The sequence below is a fragment of the Leptosomus discolor genome, chromosome 5 (genome assembly GCF_034619465.1).
Source record: "Leptosomus discolor isolate bLepDis1 chromosome 5, bLepDis1.hap2, whole genome shotgun sequence".
Lineage (NCBI taxonomy): Eukaryota > Metazoa > Chordata > Aves > Leptosomiformes > Leptosomidae > Leptosomus > Leptosomus discolor.
The window spans coordinates 32,070,959-32,097,055 of NC_141395.1; the positions used below are offsets into that span (position 1 = coordinate 32,070,959).

Consider the following 26,097-nt stretch of genomic DNA (forward strand, 5'->3'; position numbering starts at 1 on the left):
TTCCTTCTTCCACCTGCTAGCGGCTTTGGCCAGTTTGGTGTCATCTGCCAATTTTAGAAACACAGCTTCCATTCCCTCTTTCAAGCCCTTACTAAATTATTGAATAGACTCGGTCTGCCTGAAGTGCTGTCATCCAGCTCTGCCCCCATCTTGTGGCAGTATACTTATGTACACTTTACTCTGGTATCTAGCAATTCATCTGTTGGTACTCAGCCAGTTACCCCAATAAGATGAAACAAAGGTCAAGCGATTTGGCAGACATAGAGGAGCATCCAAATTCCAGTGGGACTAGCCCTCAGGAAGACAGCAGTATTTGTGAGAAGTAAGTTTTCAGGAAACAGTTACATGTTTGACGACTGCATTTTGACTGTCCACCCAGTGTGCTGGAAGTGTCTTTATCTTTTGGTGTCTCAAATGGGAAGAAGACAGCTTGTAGCCATAGCCAGACAATGGAAGAATGCCAAAAATTCTCTCCTCTAGCCTCAAAATAACAGAGAAGCACTGAAGTGCTTGTGCTTTCTCATACATAACAGCTTCTCACACAGAAGGCCACTAGAAGACATTGTCCCTCACGAACGGGCCTGAAAAGCACGGCGGGAGGGCACCGCCGCATTTAAACCCAGAGGGTGTGGGAAGACGTGCCTCAGCAGGGGGACAACGCTTCGGGGGCAGGGCAGCCGGCTGCACCCCACTCGGCTCAGCTGGTGGCTCAGCTCCCTTCCAAGCCGTGCCCCTCTCCCGGCGGCTGCTTCCCCGGGGCAGTGCCCCGAGCATCCCCTCCTCCCGCGGCAGCGCGGTTGCCCTGGTAACCACCCTGCTGCCCGCCATCCGCCGGTCTGACCGCCCCTCAGCCCACCGCCCCCTCACCCTGTCCGGGACTGACCATTACCGGTCACCTCAGCGCCCGCCCCCCACCGCCCGCCTCCGTGCCGCTCAGGCGCGCTGTCACTCGCTGGCCGTGGCATCCATCACGAGGTGGGCAGGGCTTGAGCCCTGGCCCAAGGGACTGCCCAGCCGACAGAGTGGCGTCTGCTCGCCGCCGGTACTGCGCTTGTGTAAGGCGACAGCGCTTCGCTGGACGCGGCGCGGCCCACAGCCGCGCTTGCGCATTAGTTCTCGGTCTTCCCCCCCCGCCCCCCCCTTGTAGCGGAAGTGGCGGGGCCGCGCCAGTTCCGTCTCGGCGTTGTTCGCGCTTGACAAAATGGCGAAGATCGCCAAGACACACGAAGGTAAAAAGCCCGAAAAACGCCCGCAGTGGCGCTCACTGTAGCTGCGTGCTCGGCCGTTGTCTTGTAGTTGGCTTTCTCCCCGGCTCTGGACAGCGTCAGGCCCGAGTCCTCGGGCGGGGGCTGGGCGGGCTCGCCCCGCGGCGAGCGGGCCGGGCCTGTTTGTAATGGCGTCTCTGCTTGTGTCACCGCCATGCCCGGGCCGCCGCCTCCCGCTTGGGGGCTGAGGGAGTGGGGCTGTGGGGGCCGGCGGGGGGGAACCTGGGTTGAGCGGGGGCTAACGCTGTGCACGCGTGGGGGCAGCGGGGGGCGGCTGCCAGGCTCGCGCGGGGGGGTAGGTGGGGTAGGTGAGGGGGTGGTGTCGGTTCGCTCTGGTTTCGCCGGCGGCGCCGCTGGGGCACGGGGCCCTACCGGGCTTCCGGCAGCCGGCACGGAGCCGAGGCTGAGCCGCGCTTCCACGGAAGGCCGCCCGTGGGCCGCTCCTCGCCTCCGCTCCCGATCGCTGCACGTACCTCCCCGCCCCCGCGGCCCCGGCCCCCTCCTGGCGCTCGCGTTGAGGCCTCGAGAGGCGCTCAGTTGAAATCGCGCTGTACGCCTCCTCCGTTTCGCATCATAGATGTCAGTAACACGCGTTTGTTCTCTTGAGCGAGCCCTTTGGCCTGGGTCCGCGGTGAATAGGAGGCCGGAGAGGGAGGGTGAAAGGGTGTTGCCCGCTGAAAGCCAGCATGGCCTGAGCTGTTACAAAGCGTCGTGTCGACGTGGTGCGCACTGAGAAAAATGCCCCGAAGGAGGGGAAAAACAGTGTGAGGTCTCAAGCATTTCAACTGCCGTTTTAGCACGGAGACTTCCTGCCGGCTGGGTGTTTACATAGGAAAACTGGTCTCTGAGCGTTTTAATGAGCAAGGGTTTTCATAGGCAGTGTGTTATTCTCAGAGGTGCTGTGTGGCTTGTGTTCACTACTGCTTCCAGGTCTTTATTATAGCATGAATCAAAGCTTCTTGGATGTTGTCAGTGGCGTGCTCTGCTCTTAAATATCTTCAGGCAAGGGAGAATAGTTTTTGCTTTTGGGTTTTTATTCATAGTTCTGTGAATAACAGGTGATCTGCTGTGTTTTATGTTAATTTACATCCGTAATTCACTAATCAAAAACTACCTCTGGACAGTGGTTATATGCTGTGACATAGGCAGGGTGCCCAGGTATTCATCACCTTTGGGGTGGTAAGTTTTGTACTGAAAAATCTTCAAATGGAGAGGCAGCATCTGCCGTGGAAGTGAGGTTAATGTAGTCTTGTTAATGCTTCAGACCTAATTTGAGTTTGTGGATGAAGAAATGCTTAAGCTGTTGTCCTCACCTTTTTTTTTTTTTAAATTTAATTTGATTTTATTGTTTAGCATTCTCAAACATTTTTGTAGAATTACAGAAATTGTCTTTTGTTTATATGCTGTGACATGCATAAAGCTTGTGTGAGATACTACCCACGTGAGTATTACCGATCGCAGTGTTCTGCCTCTCATATTATTGAAAGAATTTTTAATAATAAAATAGTAGAATTGTTGTTGGTTTAAGCTTAAATTGCTTATTTATCAAAGCAAATGGTGATCCATTGACTTTAATGAAAACATTGATATGCTTCCAGTTGCATGTGTTTTGATTAGTGTTCTATCAGAATAGGTTTTAAGAGGGGGGATGTAAGTAGTTAAATAAAAAATTATGTATAACTGGGTGTGATCAAGCTATTCTGTCTTTCCCAACATGGAGGTATTGGCTGAACAGCTTGATTATTTTCCTTCTGAGTTTTATCCTATCTTTTTTTTTTTTTTTTCAGTTCTGACTGATTTTTCAAGTTGAGTTGTTTGTTAGAAAATTGTCTTAGAAGATTTTTCACATCTTTGTACTGTTGTTTAAATACTTGTTGATTGATGTGTTCAAGACACAACTTGAAAGAGGTCTCAAACCATTTTGAGATTGTTTCAGTTACATAGCTTAAGGAGGAACTCTTTGTTTTAGTCTGGAAAGTAAAGTTTTAAATGACAGCTTATAAGCCATTGGCCAGATGGCCGTTAAGCCTCAATAAATGCTTGAGTTTTGAATGCTGTCAGAGGTAGTTTTTCATTTACATCACTTTTTTTTTTTTTTTTCCCTTTGCTTAGAAAAGAACAAAGACATCTCCAAACATAATAGAGAGACCTAACATGTATGAGAGTGCTAAAGTGGCTAGAAATAAAGCTGCACAGGGCAAGCTAAATGTGCAAGAACATGCTAAGCCACGAAAACATAGAAGCTACTTACGCTGTAAATACTACAGAACAGGGTCTGATTCTTTATTTTTTTCATGCTGAATAATGTCTTGCAATCCAAACGTTGCAAGTAGAACTGCATGTATCGTAATGGAGTGTATATTTTGAGAAAGGCTGTCATGATGTGACTGTGAGCTAGAGTTTCAGTGACTTCAAGTTCAAGTATGTTGACTTTAATAATATTTAACATTTATGGTATGTTTCCAATCAACTGTGCATGTTAAAGTTACTACTTTTAAAGTACCAAAATATATTAAATAGAATAAAAGACAGAAAAAGGAATGATCAATATGATATTACCCACCCCGCCTTTTTTTTTTTTTTATTAAATCTCAGTCTTCGTACTGTTTCTCTGTATTTGACTGAAGTTTCTATTTGTGTCCTGGTTGACTAAATCATCAAACAAATACTTCGCTTTATACAATGTATTTTTAGGCTTTGCGATTACTCTTTCTTATTCTCTTTGTATTTAAGTGCTGTATTAAATAGGGTGTGAGCTTTTTCAATAAAGTGCCAGTTAGATCAAGGAAGGTCAACATCTTTAATGTCAAAATAGTATTTTCCAGCTCAATATGTGATGCTTTCTAAACTGGCAGTCGGGCTACCTCTGACTACAGACCCTTCAGAGTTTTGGTTAAAGAGGTTTGGTGGCACGTCAGGTGGGTGTCCTCTTCAGAGTGCTTCATTTAAACTAGCACTCGGAGACTGCATGGCATTAGTTGAAAATTATGGTGGGGGTTTGTTAACTGTATAGACCCTATGCAGACTTTCTTCTATAGTATAGATAACCCAGCAGGTTTTGCTGTAAGAAAATGAGAATGCTCCTTAGTCTGCAAACAGTTGAAGTATTGTAATTTAAAGGAAAAGGCCAATAATAAATGAGATCTGTTCCCTCATATAGTAAATATAGCTATTTAAAAAAAAATGAGAACAAGGCCTTAGTATGTAAAGTGTTGGTAAGAACCTTTAATAGGGAAATATTTTTGTATTGCTGCTTTTGCTGCAGAAATCCCACAATTGTTTTAACAGACTCTGTTGATGGTAGTAGGGGGGGGAGCCTATGCACAGGCCAGTCTCTGTGGTCCATCCTGCACGTCAGGGTACTTACTGGTGCTTTATTTGGCTAAGCTGTATGGTCAGATTGATGCAGTGGACAGATGACGGAAAGGCTTTTGCATTGTAGGCAAGACCCGTATGCTTTTTTGTGTTGAAGTTGGTTACAGCTATGGATGTAAATCAGGACTTAATTAATATGCTACTAAAGAGGCCGTCTGTTGTTCTAGTAACTGCTCTTTAGAAATAAGAAACAATGCCATTGTACTCTAAAAGCGCTGGGTGCTAGTAGCGTTGTCCTTGGTAGCAAGCTTCAGGTATGCCCTTTCACCCCAGTGCTGCATTGCACCAGGCTCCAAAAGGAATCAGGAGCTTGAGCTGCTCTTTGGAAGAAACAGAAATAACTAAACACTGTGAGAAAAGTTTTTGTGTTGTATTAGTTCCATAACCATGCCATAGGATGGTTTCACAAAAATGGAATGCCTTAAGATGGCACTGGTAAACAGGATATGTGTGGTATGCCTCTGAAGATGATTGGAGGCCTCTGTGAGCAAGACTGGGATCTGTAAGTTTGCAGTAGTTTCTTTCTGCTGCTTCTCCAGGAAGTAGTGTATTGGGGAGCAACGAGTCTCGAGTTCTGACTCGCTGGAATCCCTTGTGCTGTGCAGGATTTCAGAGGGAGCTGGGTGTACCTGGGGGCAGGATTCAGCAGCTGATCACAGCCAGCAGTATAAGGTTCGTCTTCTAGTCAGGGCAAATACCAGGAATTTCTGTAACACAGAGGTGACTGTCCAGTTATCTGCAGAAGTTTGATGGAAGCCCTTAACTGGCTGGAGCAAGATTGTACTTATCAGCTACTATCATGTATCTTCTGTGCATGGGGTTTGCAGTGAGTTTAGACACATACTTCTGCTGTTTCTTTCTTTCCCCACTAGACCGCTGCAGGAATTGTAGGTTTGCTGTCAGGTTTACTGTGCTTAAAGTGAAGTCAGTGTTTGTAACTGCCAGTTGTGCAGGCTGTATGTGAACACTTAATCCAGCTGTTCTCACTCATAGCTGTAGAGCAAAGATTTGTCAGGTAAAACCACGTGTTTGATTACCTCTATAGAAAACATGCCTTTGTACAGGAGGCATAATTTGGCTTACAGTGTTTTTTTGGGGTTTGTTTCGTTTGGTGGTTTGTTTTGGTTGGGGGTGTGGTGTTTTTTTGTTTTGTTTTTGTTTTTTTGTTTTTTAATGGCAGTTTGTGATAAGAAAAGGACCCAGCCTTGACTTGTGAGTCATGAAGTTTACAGGCCTGAAAGTTTAAACTTAAACTAAGCAATTCTGATCTGCAGTCTTTCAATCATTTTTTTTTTTTTTTAAAAAAAAAAAAAAGCACCCAAACCACCACCTGTCCCACCACCACCATTTATGTCTCAGGTCCTATAATTTGCATTAACAATAATCTTACCTTTTGGAAAACAGTATTCTAATCTTAATTTTTGCCAGGTTTGTTAGCAGATGTTGTGGTATGGTGTCTTTTGCAAGATATCTCTGTGAGAAAACCTTGTCCTTGAAATGAGCAACAATTGTAAAAAAACCTAGTGAATAGTCAAGATTTAAGATTATAGAATTTTCTATAGCTTTTGTAAATTGGCAAGTTTCCTTCAAGCTAACGTAGCAGGCAATACTGCTTCAGATGGGAGAGGGTGAATCACAGAATTGTTGAGGTTGGAAGGGACTTTTGAGACCACACAGTCCAGCCCTCCTGCTCAAGCATGATCCTTGCTATTCCTTCAGGCATGAAATGCAACTCTTGGGTATTTTATTGGCTGTGAAAATAAATGTTTGATCTACTGAAATTCACAGTGTGTGGATAATTGTCTTTATATATCTATTGAATCAAATAAAATTTAGATGGAAACAGTAATTTTTGTGGAGTTAGCTGTGCCTTAATATGCCTGCATCACAATTATGTTTGTTGAAGACAGTTGAATTACTATAACTTACCTTCTTGTTGTATTACAATGGGTGGGAGGAAAACATGGTTTAATTTGATTCCTTGTTTTCTGGGTTAACAAGTTAATGTTCCTTCTAAAAGTACCAAATTTCTAAGGTCAAAGATGGCCACCAGAGTTGATGAGAGTCAGACCCTCATACATTACAAGAATGTCAAAGCTCCTATTTGTCCTCATTGAAGGGTAAGCTTTTTGTTAGCCAGGAGAATAGTAGACTCTTCAAAGATGGTGGTGCAGGCAGGAATAGTCATGAGTAAGTAACATTTGAGGTGCCAGAGTGAAAAGAAACTGGTCCTAACTTTTTTTTTTTTTTTTTGCTAACTTGATATCTAGTGGCATATTAGAGGGTTGGGGTTTTTAATTTGTTGAAAGTTAAGACAGCTTTGCAGTATGTTAGATAACACAATACAGTGTTGTTTTAAATGTTTTCGGATTTGACAACTCATGCAGTAGCTCTTTTGAACAGATTTGCTTCAATTAGCAAAATTGGTTTGTTAATTGGTGATAACATTTTGAAAGGCTTTTTTAATGAGAGGATTATATTCACGAGAAATATTACTGCGGTGTAAATTACCTTCTCTACTATCTTTGTTGGAAGATGAGATACATTAAGAGTGGGTTTGAGTAGTTTGCTTTAGGCTGTATAATTGAAGTAGTCTGTGCTGGATAATATTACAACTTAAGGAAAAGTTGCTTATAAACATTGTGACTTTATCGTTTTTGTGTCACGTTTGTTTATTTCTTTTGAGATAATCTTTGAAATTGGGTGAAAAACTCAGTTTGCTGTACCTAGTAATATGAGTATTACATTTTGTGTGTATGTGTAAAAAGACCTGATTTTTTGTGTGTGTGTCTTTACCCTAGATATTGAAGCGCAAATTCGAGAAATTCAAGGGAAAAAACCTGCTCTTGATGAAGCTCAAGGAGTAGGCCTTGATTCCACAGGATATTATGATCAAGAAATTTATGGTGGCAGTGACAGCAGGTTTGCTGGATATGTCACTTCTATTGCAGCAACTGAATTGGAAGATGTAAGTGATTTTATGTATTTGTTTGTTTAGGGCTTGCATTCTAAGTATTTTGGAATTAATTTTGAGTAATTTTTAATAGCAGTTGCTGAAGTAAAAAGCCGTTGTTGTAATGAAAGCCGTACTGGTCCAAATACGTGTTATCCAGGAAGCTCATAAGTTCTAAGTCTGGCTTGTACTTCATGAATTGTGCTTTGAAAGTCATGTAGGCCCAAGCAGAAGGCACAAAGTTATGGCCTGGTACTTAATCAGTGTTAGCCTTGACTGGAACAACTTGGTTCTGTTGTTGCTGCCAAGATGAAAAATGATGTTGAAAAAAATAAATCTTAATATAACTTAGGCCAGCAAACTTAAATGACTATTTTAAGATTTCTGTTTTTACTTCACTTCATATTTTGGAGCGATTTTTAAGAATTGACTTTTTCACTGTATTGTGTCCTCCTTATGTATTCTGCTTGTAAGATTACTTTATGTTAATTTCTAATGTTAATGTTTGACCACATTTTCAGTTGCAGGAACAGTGAGAAATTACAGTTCTCACCGTAAATACACAGGCAACTGAATATTACGCTGGGTGAATTACATTTTTAAGAGGAAGGAGGTTTAGTACTAGTTGACATATTTTTTTAGTGATGTACTGTGTGTCATCTGTAGACTTGTAAGAATTCCTCAATTAAAAATCTCCATTACAGGGTGTCACTGAAATCAGTTCATAGTTTTAAGAGCAGTTTTTCTGTTGGGTTGCACAGAAACTGGCTATTCCTATGGGGAAATAGCTATCAAAACATTCTGAGTACTTGTTATTGCTATTGATAGAGAAGGCGTAACTAAATTGACATTAATATATTTCTGATTTTTTCACTGTTTCTGAAGCTTTTTTGTAGGGTTATTTACTGACTTTTTTTTCTATATCTAGCTGGCTTTTAAGAAAAAAATTGAATTTCTGTGCACCAGTTTTCACATGCCAACAAGGGCACTATATCAGTAGTGCTAATATGAAATACAGACTTGTTGTGTAACTAGTGTAGACAGCGTGCTTGATTAAATATAGCGTATTGCGGAATACTTGAGTCTTGTAGAGAAAAAGTTACCTTTTCAGTGATGGGGGTAGGTTTATCTGATTCAGCAGTTCGGGAGTAATAAAACAAGCTATATGAAAAAAAAAATTGCCATAAATTTGGAATTAACTATTCTAGTTGTCCATTTTCTATGGTCACAGTATGTTAACTTGACATTCTTTTATTTAAATATAATACCAACATGACAAATTTACCATGTCTTTTTACTGACAGGATGATGATGACTACCCTTCTACGAGTTTGCTTGGCCAGAAGAAGCCAGGGTACCATGCTCCGGTGGCATTGCTTAATGACATACCACAGTCTACTGAACAGGTACATCTTAACTGAAGGCACAATAAAAGACTGTTATAGATATTAGGGGAAAGAAGTTAAAGTTTTTTCGAGACCAAGTCTTGTCTTCTGGAAGTATAAGATGTATGTAAAGGGCTATGGTATTTTAATTTTGCTGTAAGCTTGTTACTACTTTAGTTTAGGATTCCACAGGGTGATAAAAATTGGCACATTTGCATGTAGAAGCAATGCGGGCATATACACTAAACTATTTAAAAATTCTTTTTGATAGGTCAGATACTTCAAAAATGAAAATAACTGGAAAACAATGTCCTTTATTCTTCTGTTTCTGTAAAGGAAATGTAATCACTCAGGTTTTATAGTCTTGGAGTATTTTTCTGTGAAATTTAAAAGCATACAAAGTAGCATTAAGTCCCCCTGCAAAAAGAAGGGGAAAGGTTGACAGCATGAAAGGCTTTGGTAACAAGTGAGTGAACTTCTTGAAATAGTAAATATTAGTCAGAAGTTATTTCATAAGAAATTCTGTGTTAAAAATAAAATTCCAGTGTTTTGACATTCCTGCATAGTTGAGATGAAAAATAAAATAGGGCTTTTCAGTAACACTGAAAATGAATACAGGCTTATGGTCACCAGACGCTTTTCATACTGTTCTTTGTACATACGTGACTAACAAGCTTTTTTCGCTTTTTAGTATGATCCTTTTGCAGAACACCGTCCTCAAAAGATTGCTGATCGGGAAGATGAGTACAAAAAGCACAGGCGGATGATGATAATTTCCCCTGAGCGTCTTGATCCTTTTGCAGATGGTAATTTATTTTGACTTTTCTATACCCTTTATGAAATTTGATGTCTTAATTGTCTTTAGCCCTTTGATTTCTGTTGGCATGCTTATAAACTTAGTTTTATTTTAAACATCCCCTTTTCATAGAGATTTGGTTGAAAACCTAGATGCCATATTCTTCATCTTTATAATACGAGTTTTCTTTCCAGGTAGAAGGACAAGAAAATAATGAGCCATTGCCATAGAAACACAAAGGGTTAAAGGTTTCTCTTTTAATTTTGTTTTGGGTTGTGCGTTATGCTTGGAACAACTTGTGTATTGAGTGCTCAAATTCTTTCAGTACCTTGAAAGTTTTCATTCCAAGTCGTAGATTTACAGGGTTACTGCTTTTGAAATGCTAGTTCTCAAAATAGAGCACCTAATTCTTACCATCCTATGTAAACTTAGGTGGTATAGCTAAAAGAAACAAAAGCGTTTATAAGGCTTTGGTACTACTAATAGTTCAAGTCTGTTCTGATAATTTGAGAATGCAAGTCAGGAAAAAGGGGTATTAGCGGGTCTGACAGAAACTTTCTTCAGGTGAGTGAGTTTCACATGTGGCAATAAGGTGCCTGTTGGCTTAAAATGAGTAGCTATTTTGCAGGTTTTACAAATGAGAATTTCAGCCTGCATGAATTAATAGGGATATTAATTATTTTACTTGCTTAATTGTAATTGATATAAACATGTATTGTCAGAATTCACAGGCCCATACTAACTGTCCTTAATTTCTTTCCTACAGCAGTACTGCTATATGCCAGTCCTGTCTGCATTCTTAAGGGTGCAGTTCAACACATCCTGTGTAGATTATGGTGAAAAAGTATTCCAAAGGAAAGTCCTATCAAAGCTAGTGTCAGAATGACACAGCCAATTGGGCAATGATCTTCAGCATAGAAATGTTTAAGAGGTTTATTTTTTTCCCTAGATTATAATGCTATACCACTTGTATAGCAAATCTGCACATTTTTCTTAAAGAAAAGTGTTCTTCTTGTCAAGTCTCATTTTTATACAGTTGGGCTTCTTGTAAAGTATTTAAAAGTTTAATTAATGCAAGATACACAGCATAAAACAACATATGGTATACAAAACCCATTACCTGTGAGTATCATTGTGGTGGTATATGTACTGTATTGCATTCAGCTCCCAATCACAATTGTACCTTGAAAGAGAAGAGGGGGAAAGTGTCGTCACAGTTTTTTGGGGTGTTTTTTTTGTTTTGTTTTGTTGTTTGTTTTTTTTTTTTAATGAAGCCCTTTTACAATATGACACTAGAAGATCTGGGAGATGTGTCCAGATTTGTCAAACTTATAAATGGGTCTCAATGATAAAACATTTTGAACATTACTTAGGTATGGAATAGTTATTTATAGTCAGATAACAACTAGGATTTAACAGCTTACACAAGGTAATGTTTTGAATATAAATATCTTTCCAAAGTGTTACTAATGGTAAAGAGATAATTTTCTAGGCTTCTATTCTGCTGCTTGAAGTCAGAACTGCTGATGGAGACAAAGGCACGAAAGTGTACGTATTCCGGATTAGCAACCCAGGAACCCATCACTTCTGAAGACTCTTAACTGTGTTGTCATTTTACCATTTATATCGGCTTTAAAATATTTGATTGAAACTGCAGTAGTTATGTTTGTGTTCAAACAGGTTAAATTGATCAGCAAACTGAATAAACGTAAGATACATGTAATTTTAAAAATTTTCAATCAAAAAGTAAAATTAAATGATGGAATAATATAATACTAGAGCAGGACAATAGAAAAAGTCAGTAGTTTCTGCTTATCCTGTACTCATTGTGCTCCATTCCTGTTGCTGTTCTCTTCCGCAGGAGGGAAGACACCAGATCCTAAAATGAATGCCAGAACGTACATGGATGTTATGCGTGAACAGCATTTAACAAAAGAAGAGGTGTGTGGAGTGGAGGGTTTTCTACTTTAACTTAGTTTCATTTTACAGCCTTTGAAAGCATGTTAAGAAAGAGGGAATGGAAATTCTGTTGACATTTTGTCTTGACTCGAAAGTCCTTTTCTTTGGAAAATCCTGTTCTTTGTGTGTTGAAAGTCAGTAGAATTTAAAGATGAAAGTTTTGAAAAACATTGTTCTGTAAAATACATAAACAATGGAGGGAGAAAAAGTCTCAATGTATTTTAATCTGGATTTTTTTATAGTGTTTGGACTATTGTTCATTTTCTTTCAGAGGATGAGAGACAAAATAACAGTCACTGAGGGCTGTTCAGTGTCAGAGATGCTTGTTTCTGTGAGCTTTGTGTAAAGGGAGTCCAGGGAGGTTTTAAAAGGCTTTTGTTGAAGCCCTTAAAACAGATATTGCAGTACTGAGAACTAGTGTAAGGGTGACATTTTGTTTTAAATATATATTTAAAAAAAAACCCCAGTAAAAGTACATACTTTATTCATGGCTATTAAAAATCCATTTTAATTGGTAAGAAGATACTGGTAATATAATCAAATTTCTTGTCTAATACCTACAGGAACATCTTGTTAATTGGAGCAAGATCTTGTAGTTCAAATGACCTCTGTAGATTTACATTGTTTTACCCTACTTGACTTACCTTAATTGAGGAATTAGATCATAGTTTTGACAATCTTACTGTTTATGGATCCACTGATAAGTGAAAAACAGTCTGGGTTCGTGTGCTGTTTTAACAATGTGATCTCAGAATTTTAAATAAGAGTTTCAGGCCTTTTTTTGTGTCGTGGGATATAACTCACATGAACACATTTTCTAACTCATCCACCTTTACTGAAACGAAACTTGTTTGAAACAGATGTGTAATGATTTTAAGGCAATACACATAGGTGATAGAAACTGATAGCACTCAAAATTCTCCATGTGTTTGCACTTGTTGTAATAATGGCTTTTGTAAGAAACCAATTTACAGACAGCCCCTCCAAACACGTAGCTGCTCTGTCAGTATAGAAGAAATTGAAAAGAGAAGAAACTTGAAATTAAAAGACTAGGTAATTGTATGTTATTTGAGCAAACCCTTAAAAAATAGCACAAAAAAGTATGATACGGCTGAAAAATCTCTTTTAAAGCTATAATCTGAACACGCCTTCTTACGAAATCCATTTCTTGTGTTTGTCCCTTTCTGCCCTTGAATAGAGGGAAATTAGGCAACAACTAGCTGAAAAAGCTAAAGCTGGAGAGCTTAAAGTCGTCAATGGAGCCGCATCTCAGCCACCTTCAAAACGCAAACGGCGTTGGGATCAGACAGCTGATCAGACTCCTGGTGCTACACCTAAAAAATTATCTAGTTGGGATCAAGCAGAGGTAATAATCTTAGTGTTCGTCAGGTTATCTACAGAAGACATTATTAATGCTAATCCTCTTCAATTTCAGAAGTTTCTTACTCTACTAAAAAAGAGTAACTAGCACTGTTTTACTGTATGGTATGAGAGATATTAATACTTGTGGGTTTGTATTGTATAGACTCCTGGACATACACCATCTCTGCGATGGGACGAAACTCCAGGCCGTGCAAAGGGTAGCGAAACTCCTGGTGCCACCCCAGGCTCAAAAATATGGGATCCGACTCCCAGTCATACACCCGCAGGAGCTGCAACACCCGGTCGGGACACACCCGGTCATGCAACACCAGGCCATGGAGGCGCCACTTCCAGTGCACGTAAAAATCGATGGGATGAAACACCTAAAACAGAAAGAGGTATTTATGACAAACTGGAAAGCACTTAATAAGTTTTGAGTGGTTAATTGTATAGGATTTTTTCCACCTTAAGTGAACAGTAGATTCAGAAGTCAGGGAAGAAGTTGTTACATTCTGACATCTAGTGGTTGATGTGAAGTGATGTTTTGTCCGAGTTTGTAGCGTTGAGTTCTGTCTGTTCGCTTAACTCATGTCTGTGAAAGCACCTCAACTCAAAAATTTAATCAAAGTTTTGTGGTATTTCTGGCAGGTTGGGATTTTAATGTGTAAAGGATGTCACATCACAATGCATTTTGAGATACGTTTGTGTGTGTTGGTTTTGAAGTTTAATTTTTTTGAAGAGGTTAGCCTTAAAACAAGTTTCGGAAGCATTTTCTCACTTGCGTAGTTTGAATTAGGCTCATGTGTCAGAGAACAGTGAAACACCATTGTTCCTTAATGCTTTTGTTAAGGGAGTACATGGAGTACTCCCACTTTGTTTGTCCAAGTTTTAGAATATCTGAGTTCTTTTGTAGGTTTTTTTTTTTAGGATTTTATCTATTTATGGTAATGTTCAGCAAGAAGATCACATTCTTTTTTCATAAAATGAAGTTCTTGGATGCTTTTAGCATGTCTGTGTTTTTTCAATATTCACCACAGTAGTCTTTACTTTTTGTCTAGTGTATATGTTTATTTGATACTTGTTGATTTCTGTAGACATGAGGACGAGATACTGAAGGTGGGGTTGGTTATTGATACTATAGTTTGAGTATGTACTTCCAGCAAAAATTGTTCTGTTTTTCCTTAGATACTCCGGGACATGGCAGTGGATGGGCTGAGACACCTCGTACAGATAGAGGTGGTGACTCCATTGGTGAGACACCAACTCCAGGAGCGAGTAAAAGAAAGTCACGATGGGATGAAACACCTGCTAGCCAGATGGGTGGTAGCACTCCTGTCCTGACACCTGGCAAAACACCCATTGGTACACCAGCTATGAACATGGCAACTCCTACACCAGGTAAGCCCAGTCTGTTCTCTAAGGCTTCACTTTCATTTGTGGGAATGAAGCATTTACCTTTATATTGTATTTTGAAATAGGCTTCTGCCTGACGTCTTCTCCTGCCTCTATGAAAGCAGTCAGTATATGTGCAGTTTACCATTTTTAATGCCCACAGCAACTCAGTTCTGAAGGGGAATCAAGACTAAGGTTCTGTGTCTGTTCTTGTTCAATTTAGTTGGTAAAAAATTGATAAAAGGCTCTCTTAAGAGTTTGATATCTTACTGGCTACAGATTTCAAATACTGTGGGAACTTTGGCTCAAGAGAGCAATTAAAGGTTAACCAAAAAAGTCGTCATCTTCTACATACAGAAGATTTTAAAAAAAAAATTCCTTTATTTTTTTTTTTATTTGACTGTAGGTCATATCATGAGCATGACTCCTGAACAACTGCAGGCTTGGCGTTGGGAAAGGGAAATTGATGAGAGAAACAGACCACTTTCTGATGAAGAGTTGGATGCTATGTTTCCAGAAGGATATAAGGTAATTCATCTGGACTAAACTACAGCAAACCACAATTGTTTGGGGTTCTTTTTTGTGCCAAGGGATATTGATTTTTTTTTTTTTTTTTTAAACCAAGCTGTCCCAGAAATAGAATATTTCCCATTAAGTTTTGATTATTGCTTGTACATGTTTGTTCGATTCTGTTACTGATTGAGTGTAAATCCGTTAGAAAGGGAGGATTAAGGTGATCTCAAAGGTCAGTTGTTACTCTGCTGCTCGATGTTGGGAATGCCTGTCAGGGCCAGAAGCGAGCTCTGAATGGATTGATAAAAATACTAACTCCAGATGTAGAAAAACATAGAGTCACAAATTCTAAGTCTGCAAGTACGCTGTCTTGATACAGATACTGAAATACTTCTTTAATACTTTGTGAAGAGGCTTCAAAGTTTATTATCCAAGCTCTCAGCAGTGGAAGTGAGCTTTCTTCTGAAATATTGTCAATACAGGATAAGCATGGATGGAAACTGTCATGGTGGATTTGTTTGTGTTGCTGTGAACATGGCATCTAATGTATGGCAGTCACACTTGCATGAATTCCCGAACAAATAAAATGGAAGCTAGAAGTCTAGTAATGTTTTGTATCTGATGCCTTCCTCTTTCTGTATCTGTTGTGATAAGATAAATGTTGTTCTTTCTTCTGTAGGTTCTTCCCCCACCAGCTGGTTATGTACCTATTCGCACTCCAGCTCGTAAGCTTACAGCAACTCCAACACCTTTGGGTGGTATGACTGGATTCCACATGCAGACAGAAGACCGGACTATGAAGAGTGTTAATGACCAGCCATCTGGCAATCTTCCGTTCCTGAAACCAGATGATATCCAGTACTTTGATAAACTGCTGGTAAATGAGATTTTACTCATACTGATAAAGTTTCCTGATTTCTTTTGGATATGTAGCAATGTGTATTTATTTGTCTGGAATTATTTGTAGGTTGATGTTGATGAGTCAACTCTGAGCCCAGAAGAGCAGAAGGAGAGAAAAATAATGAAATTACTTCTGAAAATAAAGAATGGCACACCTCCCATGAGGAAGGTAAGATGAATTGTCAGGTGCATTTATGTAATTTAATTTTTCAAAAATCTGCATTTTTTTCAGGTTTAGTTTCAGTTGTCCGTGGGATTCTCTTTAGGATGATCTCCTAAACTTTGATATCTGTTTAGTGCTTTCTTCCACTTCTACATCTGTGTGGCTTTTTTGTCATTCAATGTAATTTAGTATTGCTGTACAGTAATATCAGTGACTAAATAGCATATGGCTTCTATAATATTTTTTTTACTGTTATGAGAAATCAGATTTATAGTGTTTTTTGCTTACAGGACTTCATAATATTCTGAGTTTTGCTTCTTACACTTAAATTAACAGTGTGGCTCTTAGTTAAGTTTCAGCCTTACACAGTATGCAATATGTTAGCAGCCTTTTATGCAGTTTTGCTCTAAGTTGAACATAGCAGCAAGCTGCCTATATGCAAGTAAGTGCTGTATAAGCTGCTTTTCAGATGGAGCCATTCTTAGTATTAGGCCAGGAGCATACTCTTCTTGAAAATTGAACATCTGTGAGCTAACATCAGGGTCTTTCTCTTCATGCATTAGTTTTTAAACAGATCAGCATAAAATTGTTTGAAGTAGAGTTTTGCATTGGTAGGAGCAAGTATTTTGAAGCTTGTGGTTACAGTGAATGACATTTTAACTTGGTTAATATCTACCTGTTTTGTAATTGTTCAGTGTTGTTTCCTTAGTTTAACTGATTGGTTTTGTTTAGGCTGCGTTGCGACAAATTACTGATAAAGCTCGTGAATTTGGAGCAGGGCCGTTGTTTAATCAGATTCTGCCCTTGCTGATGTCGCCAACTCTTGAAGATCAGGAGCGTCACTTGCTTGTCAAAGTGATTGACAGAATTCTTTACAAACTGGATGACTTGGTCCGACCATATGTACACAAGGTCTGTTGCAGTTTACTATTTCATCTTTGATTTGCTTTTTCTGATTATTGCCGGGGGAAGTGTATGTTTTGTTTGTGTATCAGAAGAGGATGATACAGTCTGTGTTTAATGTAACTGGCTCTCATGTTTCGTCTTAAGCCACACTTTAAGTTCTTGTAGTGTGATCAAAGTGTGGCTTTATAGTGTTAAGGTGTGAGGTAAAAATTATATATGCACCCTTCGGGAGTGGGAAGGGGATCTTACCCGATCTAGGTAGTATCTCTGGGCCAGATCTTTTAGAGACAAAGATCTGTAAAAAGAGCACGGTAGACTTAATTTTTTTCTGGTCATCATAAAGCTTTAAACTTGGATTTGTGGAATCATCTCTGTTTCATGGAATCTTGTAGGGCCAGAAATACTACCGAAAGTGTTAATGAAAGGAAATACTTCATCTTTTTCAGATCCTTGTTGTCATTGAACCATTGCTGATTGATGAAGACTACTATGCTAGGGTGGAAGGCAGAGAAATTATTTCAAACTTGGCTAAGGTAAAGTTCCATCCTTCACTAAGGCACCGAGTTAGCTTACATATAGCTGCATGTTTATAGGCATGGCAGAAGAATTGACTGTACTGTTCATAAATCAATTGGTATGTTTTGTATGTTTTTCTTTCAGGCTGCTGGTTTGGCAACAATGATCTCCACAATGCGACCTGATATTGATAATATGGATGAATATGTCCGAAATACTACAGCTCGAGCCTTTGCTGTCGTTGCCTCAGCTTTGGGCATTCCTTCTCTGTTACCCTTCTTGAAAGCTGTCTGTAAAAGCAAAAAATCCTGGCAGGCTAGGCATACTGGCATCAAGATTGTACAGCAGATTGCTATTCTTATGGGTTGTGCTATCTTGCCTCACCTCAGGAGCTTGGTTGAAATTATTGAACATGGTAAGTTCTGCTTTCCCAGATTTTTTTATTCACTTCACGTTTGGAAAATTTTTCATGGCACAGTGATAGTAAGATCCTTGTTTTATGTGTTGTTTTGACGCTGAGAAACAGTTCAGCTGACTCTGAAAGAGAAATGGTGGTTCAGTTTTCCTGGAAACAAGTTAATCCCTTTTATACTGCACCTCTGTTTTTGCTATTTTGAACTTGAGTCACAAGAAGTTCAAGAAGTGGTACTAAACACTTTTCTTTTGCAGGTCTTGTGGATGAGCAGCAGAAAGTTCGCACCATCAGTGCTTTGGCTATTGCTGCGTTGGCTGAGGCAGCTACTCCCTATGGCATTGAGTCATTTGATTCTGTTCTGAAGCCTTTATGGAAGGGTATACGTCAACACAGAGGAAAGGTATATTTAAAATACTTCCTTTCGTTTGAACTGAAATGAATGTGTATCTTCTGTAACTTATTAGAGCCATATTTTTGCATTTAAATAGGGTTTGGCTGCCTTTCTGAAGGCTATTGGTTATCTGATTCCACTCATGGATGCTGAGTATGCAAACTATTACACCAGAGAAGTCATGCTAATCCTTATCAGAGAGTTCCAGTCTCCTGATGAAGAGATGAAAAAAATTGTGTTGAAGGTATGTGAGAATGATTATTTAGCACTAATAGCGAATATGTTTGTTTTTCCTTTTCTTAAAAAAGCAAAACCCAAACCAAAGAAAAACTGAACCACCCCAAACCCTCTACAGAATTAAAATTGTTGGATTTTTATTTCCTGTCAGGTGGTAAAGCAATGTTGCGGTACGGATGGTGTTGAAGCAAACTACATTAAAACAGAAATCTTGCCACCTTTTTTCAAACACTTCTGGCAGCACAGAATGGCATTGGACAGAAGAAATTACAGACAGGTATTTTATCTTTTTTTAGTTGGAAAATTATTCACATTAGAATGTTCATTCAGTCTAGATGCTTAATTTTGTCTTGTTTGTCCTGAAACTGAATTTTATTTGGACTAGCAATTTAGAAGTTGCATAGCTAGAACACTCAGCTTCTCAGGAGCCCATTCAGACACTTTACATTCTGTGAACACGAGTCTACATCAGTTGTAGGGTAGGGTAGTTCACCCCGTTTGTATTGTTTAAAACATTTGGTGATTTCTAAAGGTAAAAACTGTAGTGGGCTTAACATGCATGATACTGTTTCTCCTCTTCAGACTAGGGAAATTAATTTTCAAGATGTAGAAAGTGGATTTTAACAATGCTTGCTTACTTAACATTTGTATATTTCAGTTGGTTGATACAACCGTGGAGCTGGCAAATAAAGTTGGAGCAGCAGAAATTATTTCTAGAATTGTGGATGATCTGAAAGATGAGGCTGAACAGTACAGAAAAATGGTCATGGAAACAATTGAGAAGATCATGGGAAATCTGGGGGCAGCAGACATCGATCATAAACTGGAAGAACAACTTATTGATGGCATCTTGTACGCCTTTCAGGAACAGACCACAGAGGTATGGCCAAGGGTATTTAGTATTTAGTTCACTTTAATTGTAAGCTAGCTCCCTGTTCATTATACAGAAACGTAGGATTCCAAGTTAGATTTTTAGAATCCTCTTTGAGATGTCAGTGCTCTAATCAATTAAATCTGGAAACAAGCTCTGGGATGTTGTTAGCATTTTAGTAGCTATTTTAGATGATGTCACGTTTAATGAAAATGTAGTGTCCCTCTTGGTCTGATTTTTCTTTGTTGTTTTTACACTCAGGATTCTGTGATGCTGAATGGTTTTGGCACAGTGGTTAATGCTCTAGGCAAAAGAGTTAAGCCCTACTTGCCACAGATCTGTGGTACAGTTCTGTGGCGTTTGAACAACAAATCGGCTAAAGTTAGGCAGCAGGCTGCTGACCTGATCTCTCGTACTGCAGTTGTCATGAAGACTTGTCAAGAGGTATTGTATTTACTTCTACCAGTTTTGATGTAGTAGGTCATAGTAATGGGGGGGGAAAGTAACTTCTAAATCTTTTTACTTGGTTGTAGGAAAAACTGATGGGACACTTGGGTGTTGTGTTGTATGAGTACCTGGGTGAAGAATATCCTGAAGTACTGGGCAGCATACTCGGAGCACTTAAGGCTATCGTGAATGTTATAGGTAAGTTTGTGTATTGATTACACGGCTGCTCGAGAGCAAAATGAAAAGACATCTGAAACTAAATACACCTCTTTGAATTCAATAGGTATGCACAAGATGACACCACCAATCAAAGACCTGCTGCCACGGCTTACACCTATTTTGAAGAACAGACATGAGAAAGTACAGGAAAATTGTATTGATCTTGTTGGGCGCATTGCAGACCGGTAAGCTGACAATGATAAAATATTTGACCTTCTGTGTGGCCAATTATTGTAGCAAAAGATGAAGTTGAGTATCAGGTTTGCATCTGAGTATTTAGTGTCGTATCTCTTGATGTTTCTTAAGTTGTGCATAAAGCCTAAGATGAGGTATTTAACAGATGGCCTGTTCAACATGTTGCAATTGTATTGTTTTCCAAATACTTTGTAAGTAGTATGTTGTCCGTTTATGCAAACTTGGAATTCATAGAATATAATGAATTTTGAGCACACTGTTAACCAGTGAAGGTCTGATGTTAACAGATACCTAGTTAAGGATGTTGCTTAAGCAGTATCCCTCTGTTGATAGCAAATTAATAGGTGCTGCCATTTATGTGGGTTTATTTAAAAACTTATCACTGAAGAAGGAGGGAGTCACTTTATTGTCTTTCAGAGGTGCAGAATATGTTTCTGCAAGAGAATGGATGAGAATCTGCTTTGAACTGCTTGAATTATTAAAAGCTCACAAGAAAGCTATCCGAAGAGCCACAGTGAACACTTTTGGTTATATTGCAAAAGCTATTGGGTGAGTTGGTTTAATGCTTGTCCATACATAGTAACCGAACGCAGTGATGATTGTGAGTTTTCTGATGAGAAGTATTCAAACTTCTCTACATTGAGCATGTTAAATGGGTAGACTTGATTTTACTCATTTTCTGGAAGGAGAATACAGTCACCTGTTCTTTATTAACATAGGGTGCTGCACTTTTGAACTAAATTTGTAGGCTAGCAAGGTTTGAGTCTAATTTCATAGTAAGAGCTGTTTGTCTCATGAATTATTGATCCTGTGGTATGCATTCAGACCCTCTGTATTCTTTCATAAACTCTCCTTTAAATACTTAATCTCTCTCCTCTTATTTTCCCCCAAACCAATACTTTTATTGATTTACAAAGGATTTCTTAGCACTAAGGTGATACTGCAAGTCAGCAATTGTAGAATGAAGCACAATTCCCATCTTTATGCATGTTCTTAAATAAGTGACTGATTTCTGACTTAATGCAGATACAGCAAGCAACCAAGGAATGCTGTAGCTGTGCTTATCTATACGGGACATTACTGATCTCTGTCAATGTATATGGTTTTATACAAGTTTGTAGTTGCCTGTAGAATCAGAGTGATAGTGGGGAGGCTACTGCTATCCTTCAGAGTTTACAAGGGTCGGAACAGAAGTCAGGAAAAAAGCTAAGTTTAGAGAAAGTAAAAAATGTTGATTGTGACTATAACATCATGCAGTTGCTTAATCTGTTTTACAGTTTTGTGCTTTATGTTGTTTCCCAGTTATCTAAACTTCTTTTAAGGGCCAAGCCATGCTTTTCTGACACTTACTGTTTGAAACTTGACTCGTTTTTTCCAAATGCTCACTGAACCTATTGACATGGACACTCATGTTATTTCTTCCAGACCTCACGATGTATTGGCTACACTGCTAAATAACTTGAAAGTACAGGAAAGGCAGAACAGAGTATGTACTACAGTAGCAATTGCTATTGTAGCTGAAACATGCTCACCTTTCACAGTGCTGCCTGCACTCATGAATGAGTACAGAGTTCCAGAACTGAACGTCCAGAATGGTGTGTTAAAATCTCTTTCTTTCCTGTTTGAATATATTGGAGAAATGGGAAAAGATTACATTTATGCTGTTACACCATTGCTTGAAGATGCTTTAATGGACAGGTGAGTGCACTTCCCTCTATCTATGGTATGGTTAGCCGTAGTGATATAGTTTAAGTGTATAGGTGGGTCTTAACAATAGCAAATAGGTATATTGTTCCTGTTTGCTAAAGATGTTAAGTGATCAGCATAATTTGGAGGCCTTTGTCTGCAAATAATTTGGACAATATAATATCCTCCTATTTTACTAATACTTCTGAAGATTAAGATGATACAAACATCTTAAGTGAGTCAAGACTTACATTCAAACTGCTTTTGATAATTTCTATTAGTACATTTGTTGCGCAATTAGAGCACAGTAATTTGTCAGAAAACTTTTTTTTAATTTACTGATTTTTGTTTGCCTCTTGCTGTCACTAAATATGGGTTGTTAGTGCTTTACAAAAAAGTGTAATTGAAAAGAAATACTGTGCTTGTCCAATTATGTTGCTTCTAAGTATAATTTATTAACAGACCATTGTTCTCTTTGCAGGGATCTTGTACACAGACAAACAGCCAGTGCTGTGGTGCAACATATGTCTCTTGGTGTTTATGGGTTTGGCTGTGAAGATTCTCTTAACCATTTGTTAAATTACGTGTGGCCTAACGTGTTTGAAACCTCTCCTCATGTCATTCAGGCAGTTATGGGAGCTCTGGAAGGCCTCAGAGTTGCTATTGGTCCCTGCAGAATGTTGCAGTATTGTTTACAGGTATGTCTTTGCGTATGCTGGGATAGCAGAGACAGCAGTTATCAGGCAGGACTGCTTTCCAGGAGGCGAAAAAGTCTTGAAGATGATTTCCAGCAAAGGAAAACAGTGTGGCTTTTCATCTCTTTAAAGTGTTTTTTAAACATGACATTCTGTACTGGGAACTTCAGTAGTTGAAATATGCAGTAAACAGAGATTTTGGTGTTGTGAGGTAGCAGATTACATTGAGTAACTTGCATAGAAGTAGCAAGTAACTTAGAATATAAATTGGCTAAAATAGCCTGTCACTCTGACTTGTAAAATGAAAGCATCTCACAAATTTTGAGGATACTAATGACTGGGGAATAAATTAATAGTGTGCAAGGGGTTATGGGAACAAGTTACAAGTGAGATAAATAAACAAGAGGATAGGCTTAATCTTAAATCAGTATTATTTGTTGTTAGCCCAGAAAAACAGTAAGACATTTAAAACTGGGTAAGAGTGAAGCACAAGAAAATAGTGCTTTGGTCAGAATTTATACCATTAGATCAACAGGAGTCAGTTCAGCTTCTGTCAAGTGTATGTGGCGGTAAAATCTGAAGGCTCCTTTTCTGTGTAATTGCACTTAACGGTTCTTGCTGTGTTCGCTGTAGAATCTAAACTCAACATAACAAGTGGGAAGCAAGGATGAATGTAACACAGTTCAATGTGGGGAAGATGTGACAGCATTTTATTAATTATTTGTAGATACAGAATTGCAGTGTGTGTTCTTTTGGTTTTGTTTTTTTTTATTTGAGGGACCTCAGCATAAAGATACATCAGTAGGAAGGCGAAAAATCTCTTGCACAGCGTATTTTTTTGCAAATAGTACTTGTGTATTCTTATTATACAGAACTGTTTTCTCTAGAGCTTCCGCGTTCTGCTTGGGTTTTTTAGGTTTACTTATAGTTTATCTCATGCAGCTCTCTGCAAATCACAATTAGCAGAGCCAAAGATAAAACTTAGTTACAACCAAATATACTGCAGCAGGTTTTAATTTTTGGTTTAAAAGGAGAATACAAAACTAGAAATATATTCAGTGGAATTTCTCCCTGCAGAAGAAAAGAAAAGAAAATCTGTCTTAAAATAATGCTTTGTTACTACTTGCTAGTTTAGGTAGTCAGGAAAATGGAGAATGTCACATTCAGTGTACCTTCTTCGTTATAAGTGGTGTTAGTTACTATACTTTCTTTTTTAAATGCTTTTTATGCAGAACTTGATTGAATTCAGTAACAGACAATTAGATCTTGAGCTTTTAATAAGTTCTGTTCTGTTCTGTTTTCTAGGGTTTGTTTCACCCTGCCAGGAAAGTCAGAGACGTTTATTGGAAGATTTATAATTCAATCTACATCGGATCACAGGATGCTCTGATAGCACACTATCCAAGAATCTATAATGATGAAAAGAACACCTATATTCGTTACGAACTTGATTACATCTTATAATCTTCTTATTCAGTTGTTTGTGTTTAATGCACATCTGTTCTTCAGTTAAACGCTTCAGATTTGATGATGTAAAATTTTAAAATATTGGCGATCAGTATAGAGCTGGTCAGAGACAGAGCTAGGAATCCAGTAGCATGTTTTTTTAAATATGTCCTTGTTTTTTGATGTTAAACAGTTAAAGCCAGTAGTGACCAAGAAAACAGTGATTACAATGTACTGGAGGGATTTCGTTTTGGATTCATCTTTATGAAGATTTAGATTTCATTCCTTGTGTTAAAAGGGGAAGTTTATTTGAGAAATAAACATTTGTGTATAAAAACTAATTTGTGTGTGGTTTTTGGACAGAGGGGCTTGTAAAACGAGTCCCTTTGGATTAAGTATTTGTTCATGTAATAAATAGGTGGCATTAAACATTTTAATCCTTTTTGTCATCCCCCTAGCTTTTGAATAAATAAGAAAAACATACAAACTGTAGTTAATGTGTGTATCTTTGTCATGCAGCAATGCAATAATATAGTCTGGCTGATGGTTGTAGTAGTGGCAGTTTATTTTCATGGAAAAAATAGTGTTTAATTGCTTGGTGTTGTTATTGCTTCATCTGCAGTATCCTGATTGTGGGATGGATTAGCTTGTTAAATTTTCAGAAGTTAAGCAGTTTTTTGTAAATGGTATGTGTAAAATCATTTGCACAAATTATGAATATTGATCACATTTAGCATGTCTTTTAGCATGTACGGCTCTATAAAAAGCCAAATAATATTTAAAGGCTGTGCTGTAATTCCTATAAAGAGCTAGGAAAATATTGTCCCCAGCACCTGAGATGAGGCAATTTCTAAGTGTGTGTGTGTGTGTGTGTGATGTAGGAAATGCTTCAGCTTGAGATCAGAAAAGCATTTTATTTCTTCATTTGCATTTTTCCTTCTGTGCGTGTACTAAAAAAAAGATCCTGACATCTGACAGTAAAACACATAGAACACAACGTTAAATCATTCTGGTAGTATTGTGCATTATCGTGTGTTTATAAGATAACAAAAAGTAATAGCTGGCTATCGGGCATGCTGTTCTGAGAGTCCTTGATTCAAGTGGAGTCATTAAGTTCCATCTTACCATGTTCAGTGCAATGTTGTTAGCTGACTTCTCTCTGCTGTTCTACGTAAATGTGAGATTCTTTGGCTGTTCAGCATATAAGAAAACTCCACCCTACCTTTCAAGGCCTAAGTTTTTTGTTAGGGGCTTGGGGTGACACAGTAACAACTTGGGACACTTTGTTTATGAAGGTACTAATTTGTTAGGAAATTAAAAAGTTACTTTTTTCAGCAGTGTGCTTTATTCTAAAATTTGTTACGTTTTCCCTTGGAGAGTAATGTTTGCATTCGAGTCTTATTTCTAGTGTTTTCTCATTTAATGATAATGTTTGTATTACAGATGGCCTGCCATCTTCATTTCTTCAGTAGTTTGGCAAGATAGGACCAAGCAACTGCCAATAGAGAGGGTGCAGGGCTGAGAAAAACCACTGAGTTCTGAGAGACTAGTCAAAAGATTAGCCACTAGCTCTGAAACAGGTGGGAATGGATGATGGCTTATGATTTCTAGATGTATCTTAGCAAAATAGTTATTTTATAAACAAGTTAAATTGTAAACATTTTCTGATAAGATGGAGGGGAGCAACTTCAGCTTGTTCTCATTTTTGTATCTTTCAAGCTCATCACTCAATCTCAAAAGTACTTTCATAATTCTTTGAGGAAGATACAAACAGTTTTTCTTCTTTCCTGAGAAAGAGGGAAAGGGGAAGTAGGTCTGATGAAAGAGAATTGTACGTAAAACTGTAATGTTCATACTTGATTTTTGCTATCGTGAGTATCTGGTATGAAATAGCGTTTGAAACAGCAGTGTTGAAGTGCAATTCTTTATATGCAATTTCATCAGTAGGCTTTTTTTTCCTTTCTGAGACCCTTGTGGATCTGTGGAACTGTTACCTGAAAAAGCTATCTC

General features: G+C 38.6%; 1 protein-coding gene across 2 annotated transcripts; it reads left to right on the top strand.

The window, feature by feature from the left end:
• The first annotated feature begins 1,171 nt into the window (after nucleotides 1-1,171).
• SF3B1 (splicing factor 3b subunit 1) lies at nucleotides 1,172-24,428 on the top strand. 2 transcript variants are annotated; one of them, XM_086466187.1, is made up of 25 exons: nucleotides 1,172-1,229; nucleotides 7,442-7,608; nucleotides 8,898-8,999; nucleotides 9,670-9,784; nucleotides 11,636-11,715; nucleotides 12,932-13,099; nucleotides 13,259-13,493; nucleotides 14,281-14,493; nucleotides 14,894-15,015; nucleotides 15,680-15,877; nucleotides 15,968-16,069; nucleotides 16,796-16,975; nucleotides 17,416-17,502; nucleotides 17,630-17,900; nucleotides 18,155-18,300; nucleotides 18,389-18,535; nucleotides 18,680-18,805; nucleotides 19,187-19,408; nucleotides 19,661-19,843; nucleotides 19,933-20,044; nucleotides 20,130-20,250; nucleotides 20,678-20,809; nucleotides 21,686-21,958; nucleotides 22,428-22,644; nucleotides 23,947-24,428. In XM_086466187.1, the coding sequence occupies exons 1-25, from the start codon at nucleotides 1,202-1,204 to the stop codon at nucleotides 24,103-24,105; spliced, it is 3,906 nt and encodes a 1,301-aa protein (XP_086322313.1). In that variant the 5' UTR covers nucleotides 1,172-1,201; the 3' UTR covers nucleotides 24,106-24,428. The 2 variants fall into 2 exon arrangements, with proteins under 2 accessions (XP_086322313.1, XP_086322314.1); XM_086466188.1 differs by lacking the exons at nucleotides 1,172-1,229; nucleotides 7,442-7,608; nucleotides 8,898-8,999; nucleotides 9,670-9,784 and adding an exon at nucleotides 10,988-11,322.
• The last annotated feature ends 1,669 nt before the right edge of the window (nucleotides 24,429-26,097 follow it).